The sequence below is a fragment of the Neomonachus schauinslandi genome, chromosome 14, assembly GCF_002201575.2.
Source record: "Neomonachus schauinslandi chromosome 14, ASM220157v2, whole genome shotgun sequence".
NCBI classification, from domain to species: Eukaryota; Metazoa; Chordata; class Mammalia; order Carnivora; family Phocidae; genus Neomonachus; species Neomonachus schauinslandi.
The window spans coordinates 45,916,606-45,937,212 of NC_058416.1; the positions used below are offsets into that span (position 1 = coordinate 45,916,606).

The following is a 20,607-nucleotide window of genomic DNA, read 5'->3' on the forward strand; positions in this document are numbered from 1 at the left end:
ATATCCAGTATGCATCTCCTAACAAAAAGGATGTTTATTCACATAACCATAATACCATTGTCACATCTAAGAAAGTTAACAGTAGTAATTACCTAATATTATTTTATAACCAGCTAAAATTCAGATTTCCTCAATTTCCCCAAAAACCTTTTTTTTGCTGTTTTCTCCCCAAATCAGAATCCACACATTACATTTACACACACACTATATTTATTAGTTGTCCTTTTAGTCTTTTTCACCTGAGAACAATCTCTCCACCTTCCCCCCCCCCTCCGCTCTGTGACATTGGCTCTTTGAAGATAACAGGCCAAGAATAATTTTGATTGGTGTTGAAGAATATTTTGGATTTGTGTACTTCCCCCCGCCCTTCAGGGGAGTGCTTATTCCTCTGTCCCTGCATTTCCTGAAAACTGGACTGTTTGTCTAAAAGCTTGATTAAGGGGCGCCTGGGTGGCTCAGTTGGTTGTGCGGCTGCCTTTGGCTTGGGTCATGATCCTGGGGTCCTGGGATCAAGCCCTGCATCGGGCTCCCTGCTCGGTGGGGAGCCTGCTTCTCCTTCTCCCTCTAATGCTTCCCCTGCTTGTGCTCTCTCACTCTCTCTGTCAAATAAATAGATAAAGTCTTTTAAAAAAATAAATAAAAATAAAAGCTTGATTCGATTCAGGTATACATTTTAGATGAGAGTACTTTATTATGATGTATTATACTCTATATTGCATCACACTGAGAGACACATAATGCCAGGCTATTTTATTAGTAGTAATATTAAGCTAAGTAGTCTGGTTGCAGTGATTACCACCAGATAAATCCACTGCAAAGGTACATCTTTCTCTTTGTAGTTATTAAAGGATAAAAATTGAGTATCTCCAGAATAACCTTTCTCTTAAGAGTTTTTAGCATCCATTAATGAGTATCCTGGGCTCCTTTATTTGGTATTGCAAAATGGTGGATTGCTAATTCTGTCATCCCTTCTACTGTGAGTCTCTCATAAAGAACTTTTCCTCATCAAATAGGCATGAACTACATTTCCTCCTAAAAAAGCTTAGTGCTTCTGTGCCTTTAATTACTAATTTTCAGAATAAGGGATTTATGTAATAGTCACTTCCAATGGTGGCAACTAAGATTTTTTTTCCTTTTCTGGTTTTGAGGCTTACTTACGAACTCAGTGACTTTTTTTATAGTCAGTTTTTTTTATAGTTAGATTTTTTTGTTTAAAAAAATCAAAGCAATTTATAACTGCAAAGTGTATATTATTTTTTGCTTGATGAAGCTCAATGTGAAGCCTAAGTCCTAATGGAATGTAGTTTGAGGGGGGAGGGGATAATCAGAAAAATGTTTTTTTAAAGTATACATTATTAAAGATCCTAATCATTTTTTTTAATTTATGAGATGCTCTTTTCTGAAAGTCTCTGAGTACCTTAACCAGAGTATAACTGAAAACAAGAATGTCAAAAAGGCACATTTAAATTGTTCTCAAAATCAATCAAAAATAATGAGGTGCTGGGAAAAAGTTGTATCCTTGATAATTACATCTATCAGTATCAGAAAACAAAAGAGAACAATCAGGAAATGACAACCCCACTCCCAAGTAGCACATTAAAAAAGGCTAATGAAAAAATGTCTCTTTTAAAAATTGTACTAAATTAGCATTTCAAGTAAATTGACAACTTAAGCGTTGATAAAGGCCAATCTGGGGCCCAAACAATGGAAGTTCTGTTTCTACTGTTATATGCTTTTAGAAGAAATTATCTCACTTGACTTTTTTGTTGTTGTTGTCTTCTATATAAATGGAAGTAATTGTCCTAAGGGAGGTGACAGTCCTCCTGTACTCCTTAAGGGTCAGGACAACCCTGGAGTATTGTGCTTAATTTGGGGTTCTATTTCTTAAAAGGTTGACCTGGAAAAGAGTAACCAGGATGGTGAAAATTGTTCAGAGCGTTTCTTATAGCATCCCTCTATTCTCAGTCTGAAAAAGGGTTAATGTAATTTCATATTAGACAAGGGATCCAACCTGTTCTTTATTGCTCTAGAGCCTAGAGTTAGGACCAATGACTGAAAGTAGCAGAAAAGCAGATTTGGGTCTAGAATTAGGAAGAAGTCCTTTACAAACTCAGCTGTACAGAGCTGGAGTGGATTTACCTCCAAGGGAATGAGCTCCCCAAAGCCAACCAGCACCGTTCAGAGGTTATAATCCCTTTACTTAAAGATGGTGTATGGGTGGGCAGGGGTCTCTCACATATTTTTAATATTTCTATAATTATAATAAGGATGCTTTAAAGGTCATTTCAAATTACTTTGTAAAAAAAGAAATAGAAGGTAAAAATGAATTTTATATCATGGCTTTAAAAAAGAACACCTTAACACATCCCAATTTACATGTCATTGCTTTGTATTTGGGAAATGTGGGCTGTGTGCAGAGGCAAAGTTCAAACTACAGCATTTTAAGATCATGGTACATTGTTTTTGATGACATAAAATTCTTATTTCATTCAGCCCCCAATTTAGGAGCTTATAAATAAGTGTATGACTTTGTTAGTAAGAATAGAACATAACGTTTTAGACACTGTCTTAAGAGTAGAATTAGTATTTGAATTATCAACAGTGACAAAAGCATTTTCTTTCAATGATAAAAGAAAACTTCCGTACGTAGATCTTCAAATATGTCAGTTCATTTTGAAGGTAGTAGTAAGTGCTGGTATTTTATTATTTTGGCTTGTCAAGTGATTTTATTCTTTATTATTAGACCAGGAGAAAAAAAGTCCTAGTATATTCCACCAACATATTCATCAGTCATCATTTTTGGAGACAGTTTTCGACATATTGTATGTTTTACTGTGCTAACAAGAGAAAAGACTAGCCATTAAGTTTATGTTTCTTTGTTTTTTAGCAAGGTCACATATCAGGAATAATGCTAGAAGTATGCTAATAAACAATATATAATGTAGGTCATCTGGGAGTAAGAAATATTTTCTAACTAGTTCTAAAGGGAAATATTGTTAAAAAAGGGATAGATGTTATTTACACAACACATGTTGCTCTATATGTCACCATCAAAAGCATCTTGTAAACAGCTCAGCGCAGTAAATCTTCCTTGGTGATCGTCAGGGTTTTCAACCCGGTGTTAGATTTAGATTCAGCACACTCAATTCACGACATGCCTAATGTACAAAGCCTGCTAGATTATTTAGAAAGCTTCCATTGGAAACAGGCCTTCTCTTCTGTGTTTTACAAGGAATAACTAGTATCCTGTGTTGCAGAAGCTAATACTATGTTAAGTGATGATAATTAAGAAAATTTTACATTAACAGCATTTATAATTTTAAATGGCTTGTGAAATGATGCTAAATTTTTGTGCTTGACTTTGATGTTGTTGAGTTCTTTAATTAATTAATTGCAATTTACAGACTGATATTTTTTATTGCTTCCATTAGTGAAACAATTTTATATGACTGCAGATGAAATGATAATTCTCGAAGAATGCCTTAACAAAGTGTCATTGATGTGATTTTATAAATGTCATTTTCTCACATTTGGGAGATTTCAAAATGGTTTATTTTGTTTTCCAAGATGGTTTTTAATTGTAAATATCAGGTTTCATCATAAAGGAGTTTATGTAGCTGTGTTCTGGAAAACATAAGCAATGCTTTATTTATTGAGTTCATCTAATATGTACTGAGCAGTGATAAAGATGTGAAGTCATAAAGGCTGCTTTTATCAGATAGCCTAGCCTTTAGAATCAAGAGAACTTATTTCTCTTCTCAGCTCTAGGGCCCTCTGACATCAGGCAAAACTTTCTACTTCCCAGGGCCTCAGTTTCTTTATTTATGATACAAGAATTAATAAATCCTGCTTTCTCCACTTGCCAGGACTGTTATGTAAAATGATAAAATGATGTTAGAATGTTCAGTATGGTATGCTGTCTTTATGGGAGAAAATATGTATTTAAAGGCTCGTATTTAGCAACTTCTGAAACATCTAAATTTTAGACTAAAGCTAAAAATTATAATCACTGAATCTCTTAGCTAGATTCCGCAAATCTTACTGGCCGTTTTACTAAAGGATATCTAGAAGCGACATCACAGACATTTTTGGTCTGGATCTACGAAGACATCAGTTTCTGAAAGTCAGCCATGTGTTACAGAATTTTTTTTAATACTAACTTCTGTTTTTGAGTTTAGGAATCTTTAAAAATATATTATGCTATAATTATGTGCCTCCATTTCTTCCAACTGTTTGTAACTAAAGTATAGCGTTGGGATCAAACCACAAAGTCTTAGTAAGACACTCATGGAACTTTGCCCCAGCAGACCCACAGTAGCTTTAGTTAACAGCACACGTTAAGACCAGCATCTCAAAAAAATGTTGTGAGCAGGGTTGGGTTTTTTTTTTTTAAAGAAAACAATAAAAAGTGCATGCGTCTAAGTAATTCTATTTATACTTGTTTTCTCAGAAGAAGACCTATCAGTGCATCAAGTGTCAGATGGTTTTCTACAATGAATGGGATATTCAGGTTCATGTTGCAAATCACATGATTGGTGAGTGACACTCTAAACCTTACTACAGATAGCTTTTTCTCCTACTTCTGTATATCAATGCCTATATAATTAAACAGAGTTAAAGATGAATTAATTGTTCAGCCATCAATGTTTTACCTAGGCATGATTGATTTTTATTACTATTATTAGGCCTGATAAGACATTAGCACATTTTATTTTCTGCAAGGGCTAGTTTAGACTTCTGCAGAGGATCATATTTCTACTGCCAGTCAAAACACAGGTGATTAACAAATTAAACTTCTAATCATTTTTGCATTATTGAAAACTAACAGGAATGGTTAATGAACTGGATGTTAGCTTTCCATAGAGTTTTAGACAGGTTTTAATTTCAGAAGTTATTATGGTAATGGCACTGCTGTGTGTTGCTTAAGCATCTTTGTATCAAAATCTAAAGTGGTGAGTTTTTGTGATAGGGAAACATAAATAATTTAAATTGCCATAAGATCGTTTTATATGTATCGTTTCAACAGCCTGGAAATAATCATGATCATAAAGATCATGTAAAGAATTCAATAATCATTTTTTATTTCCCTGCCAAATTTTACATAGATCTTTATAAAAGCTGTTTGTGTGAAGATTTCTGAAGTCACTCTCGGCCAGTGTTTTCAGGGATTTTGCATTTATCATATGGGCTAGAGCTAAAAGGATAATTTTTTCAGTTATTCATATTGTCCCATTATCCCCTAATTCCTCTGGGGTTAACTCCTATGTTTTTTAATTTGATAAGCACTTAGTAATAACACTAAGAGTTTTACCAGCCAATTAAACTTTATCAAGCAGATCTTTTTCTACTAGTAAAATGACAATTACTTTATGCTATTTTTGTTACTCATTTGTGTTTTTATACTCTGAGAGGTTTTTTTTATTTCATCCTCATTTGATGGTATTTTATAATACCATAAATAATTGTGATATAATACTAAAAAGTCCAGTTAACCTTATGCTCTCCTATTACCAAACTCTAAGACAGGAAAGAAAATTCAGCATTTTAGACTCTGAACTTGTTTTCAGGGGTAAACAAGTTTTATTATACACTAATCAGAAGCATTCTAAGAATGCTCAGTGGAAGAGTTGCTCCAACTATTATTACTGATCATTAAAAGCAACCATAACAGAACTCCTAATGCTGTTGTAGAAATTAATAAAGATAAATTCAAAAGCGTGTTAGAAAATTGATTAATAGCTTTTCAATAGGATTTGCTTTATAGTTTTCAAATGGTGGATCTTTAGGAGGATTATTGCTTATAAAAGACTAAGTACATAATTGTGTGAAGTGGAACTTACACACAACAGCTAAGATATTGATCACTTTATCTCTATATTTTCCAGATTTAAGTACTAATATTATTAGTGACTTTCTTATACATTCAATATCCTATTCTCCAGTGTGGTAGAATAACAGTGACAGCTTTACTGAGTGTCTAGCAGGTAATGACAACATGTAAGAGAGATTTAAATAATGTGTTTCCTTGCAATTTTCTTCTATTTTGGATTCCAAACAGATATTCTTTATAAACTTTCAAAACTGCTTTTTTTGGGGGGGGGTTGGGGTGGCATGGGTTAGAAAGAATGAATTCTTCTGCCATGATAAATGCTAATATTTTCCATCTCTTTATTTCTTGGGTAGAGTTTATTGGTGGCAGTCATTCATGATTCTGCTTCATGATACAGTTTTATGTGGGCTTTGGCAAAAACATTTCTCGGAATTTGCACCTTATGGAAGATTTAGCAAAATGTTGTAGGCCCTGCTTCTGTATGGTTTTATTCTACATAAACTTATTTTGGGTTCTGGAATTTATTATTTATCCCAGGAACCAGATGGACAGATTTAATATATTTTTCACCATGATATTCATTTTCTTTTGCATATGTCAAATCGGAATTGAATATTGAGCAATGAGGGGACTTTTTTGATTTTCCAATTTTAGTATCATTTGGCCGTGACATTTGTTAGTTTGTCCTGGTCCTTCTTTTCAAATTGCTTTATACCTTTCCTTTTGTAGTTCTCTTACACTCCTTGCAACATTAGTGCATTCCCAGGGCTTTCTCCCTCTACCTTACAGTGGATTAATATGACACTCAGTTCCTCTTGGGATCTGAGCATTTAACAATTCACCTTCCATCAGAGAAGCAAATTCTATTCCTTTCCACAGAGGGCCTACTTATTTAATATTCATGCTATTTTTAATAATAAAATATGTAATTCTCTTGCACTTGAGGCCTAAACAAATGAATAGCATCCATTTAATTGTTTTATCTGTTGACCACGCATCCAAGTCCTTAAACTCCAGTCGTGTTGTTAATATCTACAGAAAGAGAATGCATAATGGGAGGATGTCACAAAGGCTAAGGTATCCTTTTTTAAAATCCCAGTGTGATACTTAGTCTTTCAAATGAGGCAGGCAGCATTATTTTGTTGACTAAAATGCCTCCATTGAGGGTAGATATTTTTAGGTTTGTGTGTCTGTGTATGTTTTTTATCTAATCAAAAAATAATCTCAACTAGACATTTAGCAGGGAAGAACGATTAGAGGCTATCTGAAAAGCCTCTTACTCTTTTTGTTAAGAGGGTATATAGTGTTTTTGCAGATTTTGTTCTACATTTCAATCAGTCTTGAGGAAGGATTATGTCACCTGATGGAGAACGAGGTCTGCAGATGACCCAATGAAGTGTAACTTTAGATTCCTTCTTTAACCAAGTCATTTGCATTTGCTACTCTGTAGCATACATGTTCAATGCAATCACTGTGCCAGACAACCTCCATGCTTCTTTCTGGAAGTGCTGGTCTCAGGCTATTGGCCAGGGACATTTGTGAAAGGAAAACCATCAATGTTTCTACCAGGTACAGACCTGGAGACGCTCTGCTCAAGTGCCGTTTTGCAGCTAGGTGTGGACACATGGTCTGAGTTGCAGGAATAATTACTCAATGAAAATGCATCAGGGATTTGACTTACGTCTATTAAGGAAAGAAAGAAAACCTCACTCTCCACCACATTTTGACACAGTTTCAGTAAGAAATCAGACCAGTGACTATTTAGGGGTTTCTTTTCTTCTTTACACACGCACACAAAAAGAGCTACAAAACATTTTAACAGCTTTCCTGGGGAAAAGATTTCCCTTTTTTTCAAGTCTGCACAGATGAGAGATTTTTTCTTGTCTTCCTTTGTTCCTTTCACATAGATTACGTTGGCTTTTGACCTGAGAATACAGAAAGAAGCCATTGTGGATTATGTCTTTTAATTCATTTTTCCCCATTCTTTATTGGCATAGTAAATATTTATTGTTATTTTCCTCTTTGAGATTTCTGTTATTATTATTATTTAATATGGATTAGCCCAGATAGAGATGAAACCAGGGAATTTAAATGTGTTTAACCCAGCAAAGGAATTGCCTCATATAAAATTATGAAGCTCAACAGCAGTAGAGTAAATCTGTAAATGCTCTGAATAAAGGGCTGTTAGGCATGTGATAATATAAAGAGATGACATTGCCAAGAACTATTTATGAGAAGCTTAATTTTTTCACTCTGATAATTCTTGACCAATAATTACCAGCCTCTAATTATCTATTTTAGTTAGAAAGAAATTTCGATCACTGCAGAGGTTGGCATTGCAACTAGCGTCTAAATCCCCAAAGAGACAAATGTGTTCCAAACAGCCCCAAACAACTGTCTCATGAAACATAGTGAGCAAATTGCAAGCGGCTGGTGGTAGACAACCAGCAGTACACTCACCATCGAAGGCCAGTCCGCTTGACAAAGAAGTGATCAAAGGGGAAAAATACCATTATTCTTGGAATTGATTGCTACACGCATGGACTTTGGAGGACGAAGGGTCAGGATATGGCAATGGCCATTTCCAGGCCTCTCTTTCAAAGTTCTCAGATGGAGAATATGAAGGGAATGGGTCTGAACCATGTACCTAAGAATTATTTTTAAAAACCGACTTAGAAATGATTACTTAATAAGCCTTGGGTTTTTGTATTTTTCTTCTGATCGGAAAGATCAGGGTTACAATGGCAAATTTGTATCTAAGGTGGCGGAACACACTGTTTTGTGAAAAAATGGGAAATCCACAAATAGTCACTAATAGACATGTCCCAGCAGGATCAAGGGTGATGCTTGAGAGCATTTGGAGGAAGCAAATGTATTTATCTTTTAGAAAAGCAAAGCTCGAATTTGGAACTATAAATGACAACTAATAGGAAAACACTGATGGAAAGATACTATTTTTGTTCAAATCTGGAATACTCAGTGTGTCAGAGTATTTATACTCTGTATTTATGGAGTGTTTATAATTTTTAAAAGACCACGAAAAGATTCAAGTCTTCTGCGTGCACGTGGGAAGATATATACCCCATGTGTTACGTTACATGTGATATACATCACTGATGTCAAAACAAAAAAAATGCATAAATCAGTTTTGTACACTGTGGTGAATTTTTTGTCTGTTCTTGTGGCAAGTGACATTCATGTGTTCTGCAATTTGTTTGATGCCCAAGGTCACAAATGACATTCTTTTCCTTCCATTTCTTTAGTGGATGGTGTGCTATGTGACTAATCTTCATTATAGTTTTGTGACATTCAGTATCACTTCTGAAACATTTCAGCTTGAGTGCTCTTGCTTTACAATAGACTAAAACCAATATTTTGAGGTCTATAGTGGTTTTGGATTTTATATGTCTTAAGGGGAAATATCCAAAGATAGGGATCTCTGCATAGGAAGATAAAGGGCCGTGTTGCTCTTTTAACTCTCAGCTTTTATTGGCTGTTTTTTTTTTAAAGGAATAGAAATGAATCTACAATAATGCATCTATGTGTGGGTATATATATGTATGTGGGTGTATATATGTGTGTGTGTGTGTGTGTATCTGCACTCTCCTAATAAACTCAAAGTCATTAGGTTCTTTGGAGTTTGCCTTAATTCTAAATGAGAAGACTATTGAATTCCAAGTCATCATTTGATGGCTTACAAAACTCAGGGAATTAAGAAACAAGCATTTGGTGTTAAATATGATGAAATACTGGCTTATTTCATCAAGAGCTGGATTAAAAAAGATGAAATCTGGGCAGTTTAATGGTAACAGAAAGCTACCCTCATGTGGGCAATGCTGGCTTATTTGAAAAGCCCATAAAGGGTTTCTACATGGACCATACAAAAGGGATACTTTCTCTTTAATAGCCATCTGTACAGGAGAGATGAGAAGTGGGCCAGGTCATCTCTCCTCAGCTGTCATGATATTAACGTAGGTAATGGAGCAAGCTCGGCATTCTGCTGGGTGTTGTTTTTCATAGATGTTCATCGATTTACACAGATAATTCTATTTATTTCTTAGAGTTGGTCCAAGTGAACCAGGCAGAATAACAAACATCAAAGCATTTCAAATGACTTTATCTTTGTTTGTAACGTAACTTTTGTCTAAAAAATGGTGTCACACCTACTGTGCAGATGGCTGCATGATTTGTAAACCAGCCAAAACATTTAAACAAATGTGTGATCTGGGAATAGATTAAATAAAGGATAAAATGGAGTGTGGGCCACAAATTCTAATAATCAGATGATTTTAAGTTGTGTGCCGTGTGGAGTGATGGTCGTAGTGATAGCAGAGAAAGCTTGCCAATGACAGCAAGGTGCCTTATAGATCTCAGGATGGAGCCCGTAGCCTGGTAGGCCTCAGTTTGAGAACCACACATTTTCTGTACAGCTGGTAGCTCTGTATGGGGACATCAGATAAAACTTATGTAAAATGAAGTGTTATTGCTTAGTATGAAACTGTTCAGAGAGGGAATTTGCAGACAGTAACTGAAAACAGAATTCATGGTACCAATGAAGCAGACTGTAAATATGAAGAGGGTTTAATTATCTGCGCAATTTAACAAAAATTCAAGATGTATTCAGAAAGGACATACGCAGGCATAAATCGAACACAGCTACACTGTTTTACTGAGTGCAATGTGGGGCTGCAGGAACGTGGCAAGCCTCTTCTCTGAGTAGGCTTCCTAAAAACAAAGACGTTTTCAAATAAAGCGGGGGGAGACTTTCAAAAGAAAAAAAAAAAGTCTTTCCTGAATAAGATCGTTTTCAAGGCTCCTCTTAATGATTCGGATTCTTATTTCTGAAGCAAATTTGTAAGAAAATCTCTGAGCCCATTTCTTAATTTTGGTGTTAAGCTATTAAAAGAAAATCAGGGGTGTTTATCCTGGTTGTGTGTTTTAGCCCGCGCCCAGCAGCTTGGATTTACAGGAGTGAAAAATACTGACAGTGAGTGGAGTTTCTAATTTCCTGGCCCCTCAGAAAGCCCCTTGGCCATTTCTTGTGCTATTAATTTTCCCTGAGATGGAGCGCTTGGATCCGGTCTGGTCCGCAGACAGATTGAAGATTGAGTGTCTCGTGACTTTTGAGAACGCACTTGCCCTTAAAGAGGCCTCTGAAGAATGTTGCTCTCCAGCCGAATTCCTGGATGCCAGCCTTCCTTCCTAGGCTCCATACAGAGAGGCTGGGAAAAGGGACTGTGCCAGATGGATCGTTCCATGTGACTGCCTCACGTTGAATCACGTTGGCGGGGCTTCTGGCTCCGGGTTTGTCCTCACCTCTGACTTGCTGGAGAATAGGCCACAAGTGTATCCGTGTTATGCTCCCCGCTCGATATGCTTATTCTCCAACGCGGGTATCCGCTTCTGAATGAAGTCTGCAAGAACATTTCTGAATGGAGGGCACCAAAAGTCACGGCAGTAGACACAGAAAGATAGACCCCTGCCCACACACGCACGCCTGTCTACACAGACACACCCGGGCCTGTTTCCACGGGCTCCTTCCGACGCACAAAAGGAAGAAGTCTCTGCTGACCCATTTCCATAGGTTATTTTTGCTCGTTTCAGGGCCGTTAATAGCAGTAAACAAAAGAAAGGGAGCCAATATGGAGAGTGGGTGTCGAACTTGAGCGGCTCATATTGTTGCATTTGGTGAGCTGATGGGGTTTCGTAGGTCACCTTTAGAATTATGCCTCTGACAGCAGTAGCTACCTGCCAAGATTGCAAGGTAGCTCGCAGCTCTCGGGATGGCGCCCGCGGCCCGGTAGGCCTCAGTTGGAGGGGTACACATTTGCTGTACAGCTGGTAGCTCTGTATGGGGCAGCCGTGTGGGCTGCTAGGGAGCTGGAAAGGAGACAAGCATGAAATTTCTTCTAAACCCAACTCTGTTTTTCTGTACTGTTGGCTGCTTCTCAGTTCCTTGACAAAAAAACCAATCAGGCACCCTTTAATCCGCCTGTGATTACCACTGGTATAAAAAGAGAAGCATAATGAGGAAAAATGCCTCGTTTTGTTGCCTTCAAAAGCCAACAAATTGGAGTTAACTTGACAGGAAGTGGCTTAATAATTAGATTATTTATTTATTCCTGACACATATCCCCCTGTTACTGGTCTCAGGAGACCCTGTAGATGGTACGATTTTCAAGCTGCCATTACTTCGCTGTCTTCTGTGAACAAAGAAGCTACTGTCTATCAGTCAATTAAATGCACTCTTTAAGCAGAGGCTTCGAAGACCTCAATGGGGAGAGCCCTGGGACACTGTGGCTGATGATTCCTTTCTCTGTACTGTACATCACACTCTCAACTACAGTCCCCACAGAGATGGAATAAAGTCATGCATTAAAATATCACTTGTTGATTTGTTTGCTAATGAAGAGCCATTGAAATGTTTGTGTATTTCTATGGCAAAATTGTTGATAAAAGGACCTACTTGCCTGCATATCTAAGTTCATCTGCTGTGAGTGCTTATTTAGGAATTATTAAAATTAAAGTCAGTAAACAACAGAATAAAAAAAAACCCTGAGAGAACAGGAGTTTTCTTGCCGTCTTCATCAAAATGAAGTGAGTAAAGTCAGGAAAAAAAAAAACAACAACAGAGGAATTGATGTCATTTCGATCTCTTGCTTACACTGCATTAATCCAAACATGGTTTTCTCTTGACATAAAAATGTAAGTCGTTTTCAGAGTATCTGGGAGCTACACCTTTCAAGTGTGAAAAGATACTAGAATCCTTTTGTGAGAGTCATGTACCTGGAAATTTTATTTATTTTTTCTTTAAGATGAATGGCATTTTTGTGGCCATTTCTCTAACCCAACCCAGTGAGTATGCGCAGAGGCTTTTCGAGGGAGCGTAGTGGGGGTTTTTATAACCAGACTAATAGAACATCTGTGGCAGGTCAGACTCAACCTCACAGCCACGTGGATTGTACAGAAATACAGCTTTCCTTTTCTCTCCGTTCCTCTTCCTGTTTTCTTTTTCTTTCTTTTTTTTCCTTTTTCTTTTCTTAACATTATTTTATTTCCATCTATGCGGTGATGACTTTCCCACCACCAAGTAGTTAAGGTTTTTATCCCTTAATATATTCGTCAACTTCTCACTACTTAACTGTTTACTGTGTACAAAGCATGCCTTGGCTGGACTTCTCTGGCTCCCATTAATTGATTTTATATTTTAAGAGTACATCTGTTGTTAGGTTGGAGGCCTAGAGGTCTGTCTAGGCTGAAAGACTCAGATAATATTGTGACAGCTCTCCGCTGAAATGTTTAGCTATCGCTCTGCCACTTAAAGGGATAAATTTGGGATTTAAACCAAGGCCACTGAACATTGAAAAGTGTCCCCTCTTCGTCCCATCAGACTTTGTAAACGTAATCAAGGTTTTAACTATAGTTTTCATGGTTACCTGACAACAAGCTGTAAGGAATTAATTCAAGACATCATCAGATGGTCATATTCCTTATTTCTACCCTGTTATTCCAAGTCATTTTGTTAGAAAAAGCTTAGATACTCGGAGGTGTTCTGTAATAGAAAATGAATTTGAAACCCTTTCATTAATTGGTGATTAATATATTTCAGGATTAGTTTAAGCAGGGCCCTACCTCCTGCCCAGTCAAGTATGTTCTGGTTAATATCCAATTATCTGCACCTTCGTAGTTATTATGTCTTAATATTTCGGATATGATAACCAGAAACTTGAGAGTAATGCTAATGAGGAGCACAGAGCAAGAATTAACCAATGACATACTCAATGATCCTTGGTGGGGAAAGAATCTCTTTCTTCCCCTTAACGCATTGCTTCAGCATCTTCTGGGCGCTGACTGAGAAGTAAGACTTTCAACTACAGCAGGCAAGACTCAGAAAACGAATCATTTTTCTCTTGTAATAATAGGAACCTGAAGGTGCATTTCACCTACAGACATTGATTAAGTTCATTTTATGGAGACTAGGAATTAACAGAAAGCCAGTGTGTATTTTCAAACAGCAACCATCATATTCTTTATCTTTTCCTTTTAACAGAGCCACAAGTTGTTACCTTTCCAAAGGATGTGTTAATTCAGACTCATTTGAAATGCCTTTAATATTTCACTAAGGAAACACTTTTCCCTGCTACCTTTTATCCTCTGCACCTCAAATTTATCACCGCGATGTATACATGTTGCGCCTCTATTGAATTTGTGCACAGGTAATTTCACTTCCGAGCAGTCTGACATGCCTCCTGTAGCAGAGCCTGCCAGGGTGGTATGTGCTGCTTCAAAACACGCGGCTTTAAATAGTGCACTTTGTACATTACCCCTTTATATGCTGTATTGTAATGAAGCAACATCAGTAAATTGCAATGAAGGGTGATTGTTGCACGGGGATGACTACTACACCTTGGGGTCCATTTGCACCAGATTATTCCTTTTATTGTTATTATTACTTCCCATCTTCTTTACTCTCTTGCTGCCGAACTTGCTGTTGGCCACCGGTGCAACACAGAGGGGATCTTAAGGAACATTGCAGGCATCATTTTTTCCTCTTAGGCACATACCAATCACCATTCAGTTCCAAGCTCAGATGTCCTGGGGGCTTTGTGCGTCTTTATTGATGCTACTTTACTCTGTTGACTTCATTCGTAATGTTCTTCATCTTCCTCTTCTTAGAAGAACAAATTTACTCTGAATAAAAGTGACCCATTTCTTTTCAAACATTTCGTGTAGGTGTTATAAATTTGTAGTCAGGGTGATCGGCTGATTTGTCCCTTCCCCCAAAGAGGTTTAATAATTACATGGGGGGGGACCGAGAGGAGATTACTGTTTAAGGGAAAGATTTGTATTTGAACTGTCTTCTTGGATTTCCTTAAAACACAGATTAGGGCGCCTGGGTGGCTCAGTTGGTTGGGCGACTGCTTTCGGCTCAGGTCATGATCCTGGAGTCCCTGGATCGAGTCCCATATCGGGCTCCCTGCTCGGCAGGGAGTCTGCTTCTCCCTCTGACCCTCCTCCCTCTCATGCTCTCTGTCTCTCATTCTCTGTCTCAAATAAATAAATAAAATCTTAAAAAAAAAAAAAAAAACACAGATTAAAGTCATTATGAATATTGTATGTATTAGTAACATCTCTATAAAAAATAGCTTATTTCCTGCCCCCAACCAACTACCGTCCCCCAATAACTAATAAAAAATAGTGTAGATTTAAGTGAGTGAGCTTCTGTTCTTATTGAACAGAATTATGAGCAGGGTTTTAGTTTAGGGATAATTATATGTGAATTTGAGGTGACTGTTAATCTTTCTATTGTCATAATTTTAGTACCTGTGTCCATTTGTTTTTCCAAATTGTTAGTGCAGCTGTTGTTCTGTTTTTCTTTTCCTAAGGCTGGGCTCCTGTGCAGCATTCAAACTAAAATCTAGAATTAGAGCTGACACACCTTCAGTTGAACTATCAAGTCTTTTAAAACTGCTTGGCCAGTGACGCCAGTCCCGCGCTGTTCAACTGTACACACTTCCGATTGTGGGCCAAAGAGCATTGATTTTTAGCTGTCATTTCTAGTGCACATACTGTAGAATTGAAATTTAAACCTTAATCCACTCAGTAATGCAATTAATTTTTAATGTGCAGTAATACTAATTGAAATAGCCTGAATTTAGTAAGTCACCACAAGACATTTTCAAAAGCAAGAGTCTCCACTGAGAACTGGGAGGACGGATAATCATTGTTACAGTGTTTACAGGCTGGACGGATAATCATTGTTACAGTGTTTACAGGCTAAATGCTCACTCTGCTAACCTCTAGTGGAAAGGGAGTTTTCTTTAAATTAGACTATAGTATATCTCTTTGTGAATAGAAATATCTCAAGAGAGAATTCTTACTTTCTGCCCACCAGGACAGGCGAAAAATTTTCTGGTTAACTTTTAAAAGAGACAACATAGTTTTAGTTAGAAATATCTTAACATAGTATATGTAATGATTATATTAACCCATCTTTTTTTTTCAAAAGAGGAATCATGAATATTTGCAAATGAAGTCACCTGCCAACAATGTCATGGTCAAGAGCAACAGTCTCAATAGGTAATCTCATTATATGATGTGTATTTGAGATACTGTTTCTGGATTTGATGAATACATGTACTCTCTCAGCTGCCTATAAATTCGTTGCCTTGTTTTAGTGTATGTACATTCCTGTAAACAAAAACATACCTACTTTTATTTCAAACTGTGTTCCTTTAGCTTTGGCATATTGTTTCAAAATGGCCTTTTAAATGTTTTGTGAGGTTGTTGTTTTTTTTCCCCAGCCAGAGTAAAGCAAATTTTGCACAGTAAAACCAAATAGATTTCCAGTCATTTCTACACTAAAAAGGTTCTCCAACCACATTTATCTGCTAGTAAATGAAGACTTTTTAAAATGCATCAATCAGTTCGACTGATGAATGGGCTTGTGAGTGTTCAAAATGAGCACCAGCATCGCTTTAAAAAAAAAAAAGGCGAGCAATGTATATCATGCTTTCATGGCTCTCACATTATAGTAGTTAATAAGCCGATAGTGCTGTTAAATATTTAGTAAAGGTTCCCTGGTAACCCTGCCATCTATTCAGATGGGATTTGAAGACATTTTTGCAGTACATAAGTAAAAATGATGTTAGAGAACTTGAAGTGGTTGTAGCGTGGCATCTTTTCTAAATGAAGTGTGGGGGTAACACGGTGCAAATGAGGTCAGCAGACTCACACCTACTAACACCTGAGTCATTTCACACGCTTTGAATTCAGGGTTCAAATTGGCTTTCGTTTTGTCACTGTTAAGTCGAAGTGCTCCTGGGGTTATTTACATAGAATATTAAAAATGACATTATAGTATGTCAAAAAAAAATAAAAGAAGCTCTTACACTGTGATTATTTTAGGCCGTTCTAGCATCAATGGAGCTTTATTATAGATATTTTCTCTTTTTCACTGAATAGAGGGGAAAAGAAAAACAGATGAGGGCAAATCAATTTATACTCCACTCAGAGCATATTATCAAATCCAGTTGGGGTTTAGTAAGTTAAATCTATTAAGCATCTATTTTGGGTACGTGATGGCAAATACTGAATAACAGATATTGTTGTACACACTGATATGATGCAAATGGATCATCTTTATCAATTCTTTCTCATCATTTGTGATAGTTATTATCTAAATAGCAATAATTGTTCTTTTAATCTGGAATGACAGTTGGTTTCTGGGATCCTTATGCAAAAATATTGCCAGTAAACATGATGCTGACAACCTTACTGTCATCATGTTGGTGGGCCAGAATTCACATTTAAGTCTTTCAGTGCTCTCGCTGTGTTATTAGTTTTGAAGGTGTAAAGATAAAGGCCGGTCGTTTGTTCAGATTTGTATGTAATATGGTTCTTCTAGGAGCCTGTTTGCTTGATTCTAATTTTCATCCTGTTTTATATGCAGCCAGTGACCACAGTATTCATTCAAACTTCACAGAGACACATCTCATCTGTAAAGCACGGCTTACTGATCTTATTTGCTATTTGTATTCTCATAAGAAGAAACATGATGGGGGGGGGATAGTATTTCATTTTGAAATGATGTATATCACATACATGTGCATATCAAGGATTTCATGATAAAGGATGGATCAAGGAGATAGCTTTGGGTATACATGGGGGAGGAGAGAAGGAAAGTGATACAGGGTTCATATAAAGGTGTGTTTAATATGCAATCCTTGATGTATGTTGACCTCAGGTTACAAGAGTAGAAAATCCCATTTTCCAGCTTGTTTCAAACATAGCAAAAATGCTGCTTCAGTTGCTTTATGCTACTCACATTGGGAAAGGTGCTTATACTGTGATAATTATCATCAAGGAATATTAATGCGTTCAGCATTTGTAACCCAAAAACTCATTATAGCTTAAGCTGTGCATCATCTGTGAAGAGAGAACTTTGCCAGAATTCGCTCTTCACAGGGGTTACCTCCCGCTTGCTGCGGAGTGGTCAGAGTACTGCAAGAGGTCACTGAGGCTATTTTTGAAAGCTGAGGTTTTGCAATTTTTGAATCACTACCTTCTGTCTAAGGGGCTTATTGTTCTTGCCTCGAAATGTCCCTCTAATTGAATGCATAGTGAAGTGCAACTAGTCATAATAACAATAATAAACAAATAAGGAAGTAACTGCGTAGCCCTACATAGAATCCAAGAGGTTGGCACCTATCGTCCCTAATTGAAGTATTGGTGTCTTTCCTTTTGTCATTGAGCAAAGGGATTCATTTACACCAGTTTCCTTAATGCAGGTGCCCTTGGGTTTCAGATAGAAATGCCCCCACTGGGGCTCCACTTCACAGCCCTCCAGTTGGAAATTGTGTAAATAAGACTGCAGGGTCAGCCTTCCCTTTTTGGCAGCAGTGTCCTTAATTAGTCTGTGACAGTCTTTCACATGAGCCCACACAGTTCCTGGGGTCATTCCTCACACATCTAAGACATCTATCTTGTGCACAGACAGATATTTTTGTATGTTTGTTTGAAGTCATTCCCTGGGGGACTATTGACATGGTGGGAATGAGAATCTCTGGGTGGGTCCAGAATCCTATAAATTAATCTGATCAAAATATCCGGTTAGGTGGCTCCATGGTAAATTCCAAGTGGTTAGTTTCATAAGAACATTGGGCCCTCACCTGAGGTTGGCAGCTTGTTGAAAAGGAGCCATGTGCCTGGGATATTTTTATGGGATTAAATTCCATTATTTTTCTCCCACTGATACATTGCTTGTCTTTTCCCCTAAGTGGCATTGCTCTGTGCTGCATGTTAGAGTTTGTGTTAGGCCAGGCAGAGAGCACTAATACTCAGTGCCACCAGGCTGTCTGAATTTGCAGGACTGCTGTGTTTCTGAGGTCGCATCGTGACCCTGACCTCGCCCCTGGGAGGACTAGAAAAATATGTTTCATAACTTCTCATAGACCTACATGAAGAATAAGAAGGAAAACCGTGAAGCCCATAGGCTCCGTTTAGATGAGAGCTGAAAGATTGGCATTCATCAAGCAGGAAAGCCCCCTTACTGTCGTGTGGGGGCTTCTTTAACGTGAGGGGGTCACTGCTGTGGGTGCTGAGTCAGTCCTTGCTGAGGGCTCCGAGGGACCGCGTAATCATTCATAGAGCCTAGCCGGCACAAACAAACAAGTTGATAATCTGGAGTAAACTTGCTGAAATGGGAACTTACTTACCTCTTAAAATCACTTACAGGAAGGAATGCTGATAGAATGAGTACCCTGAATTCAGTGCAGATTTCATAGGCTTGCTCCAATGGAAGCAATTTGGGTTTTATTTTGTTGTGTGCCGTTTTGTTGGTTTGGGTGCGGGTGTTCTTGACTGGGACATCAGCTTTATTTTCTGCAGTGGTAAAACGACCCCACAAAATGGATGGATGTCCTGAACCAGAGCCCTCTTCTCAACAGTGTTGGGTTGCAGTGCTGACAGAATAGTTGAGAGATACAGTGGGTGCAGATCTTCTGTGAGGATGTAAACTTAATAATCTTTATGAATTTTGAGTAACTCATAACTCCACTTCCTCGCCAAAAGAAGAATTATGAAAAGATTGCTTCTAAATCCTTCAGCCATTCTCTGCCCTTGTGATAGATGCCATCCTCTTTACCTTGAGGCGCTGTAAATGAAAGTGATTTTTTTTTTTGCGAGAGATAAAAATGTATACTTTAGAAGAAGCAAATTGCATTTTCATGTTTAAGTTCACTATTTGCACTTGATGTGGTGCGATCCAAATGTGAAGAATTGCTTTTGACATTATTTCTGTGTCTCCTGCATCCTAGGCTTGCTGCATTATTATGCTGAAGTGCACCATCGCATGGGATAAATGGGATGCTGAAAACCTGGCAGGAGTATGAGATTGTAGTCTGTGTCCAGGCTGTTTTAGATGACTATAACTTCTTTACTTATTGGCATATTTTAACTTACCTTAGTAACAATTCATTCAATAAAATTGTGTGTGAGTACGTGTGTCTTTTAGGTAAAACTTAGAATCCTTCAAGTCTTATGGGTTGGTTTAGGGGCAAAAAAAAAAAAGCACTCTCATATTTCTAAACAAAAAAGTAATTTTAACTTTCTTTAAAAGTCTGCTTTACATAATCTCTATCTTGAACTATCACATACTATTTTATAAACTACAATTTAAAGTACATTCATTTCAGAGGTCTTAAAATACACTCCTGGTTTCTGAATTCTAATTCAAATTTTCTCTCAGTAACTATGGTTTCCTGATTATTTAGTGGCTGAGATTCTTTAAAGTAGATTTTTGTGAGGTTTTTTTGTTTTTGTTTTGTTTTTTTTTGGTTTGTGTGTGTTTGTGTGTGTTTGTGTTGCCCTGTACACAGGTCTGCGTATAGGCATGTATTCTCTGCTAATCTTTTCTAGTAACACCTAACTGGGGCACCACTCCCTGTCTTTTTTTTTTTTTTAAGATTTTATTTATTTATTTGAGAGAGAGAATGAGAGAGAGAGCATGAGAGGGGGGAGGGTCAGAGGGAGAAGCAGACTCCCTGCCGAGCAGGGAGCCCGATGTGGGGCACCACTCCCTGTCTTAAGTTTAACATGTTCCCAACAGCTTAGAGAGAGAGTATGAAAGTGAAATGAAAACCATGGAGCTTATACTGGCATCTGATGTTTGAAAAAGAGATATTGGAAAAGGATGTTTTTTGGCTTGGCTCCCTTTTTAGATGTAATTGCTGCTTCATTAGGACTTGGAAGAGTTTCCTGTGGTTAAATTTAATCAA

General features: G+C 37.4%; 1 protein-coding gene across 1 annotated transcript in view; it reads left to right on the forward strand.

Moving 5' to 3' along the window:
* Nucleotides 1-20,607, forward strand: part of ZNF521 (zinc finger protein 521) — a 274,456-nt gene that overhangs the window by 141,537 nt on the left and 112,312 nt on the right. Inside the window, exon 5 of the mRNA XM_044921125.1 lies at nucleotides 4,451-4,535. Within this exon, the coding sequence (XP_044777060.1) occupies nucleotides 4,451-4,535 (85 nt within the window). The remainder of the gene's footprint in view (nucleotides 1-4,450; nucleotides 4,536-20,607) is intronic.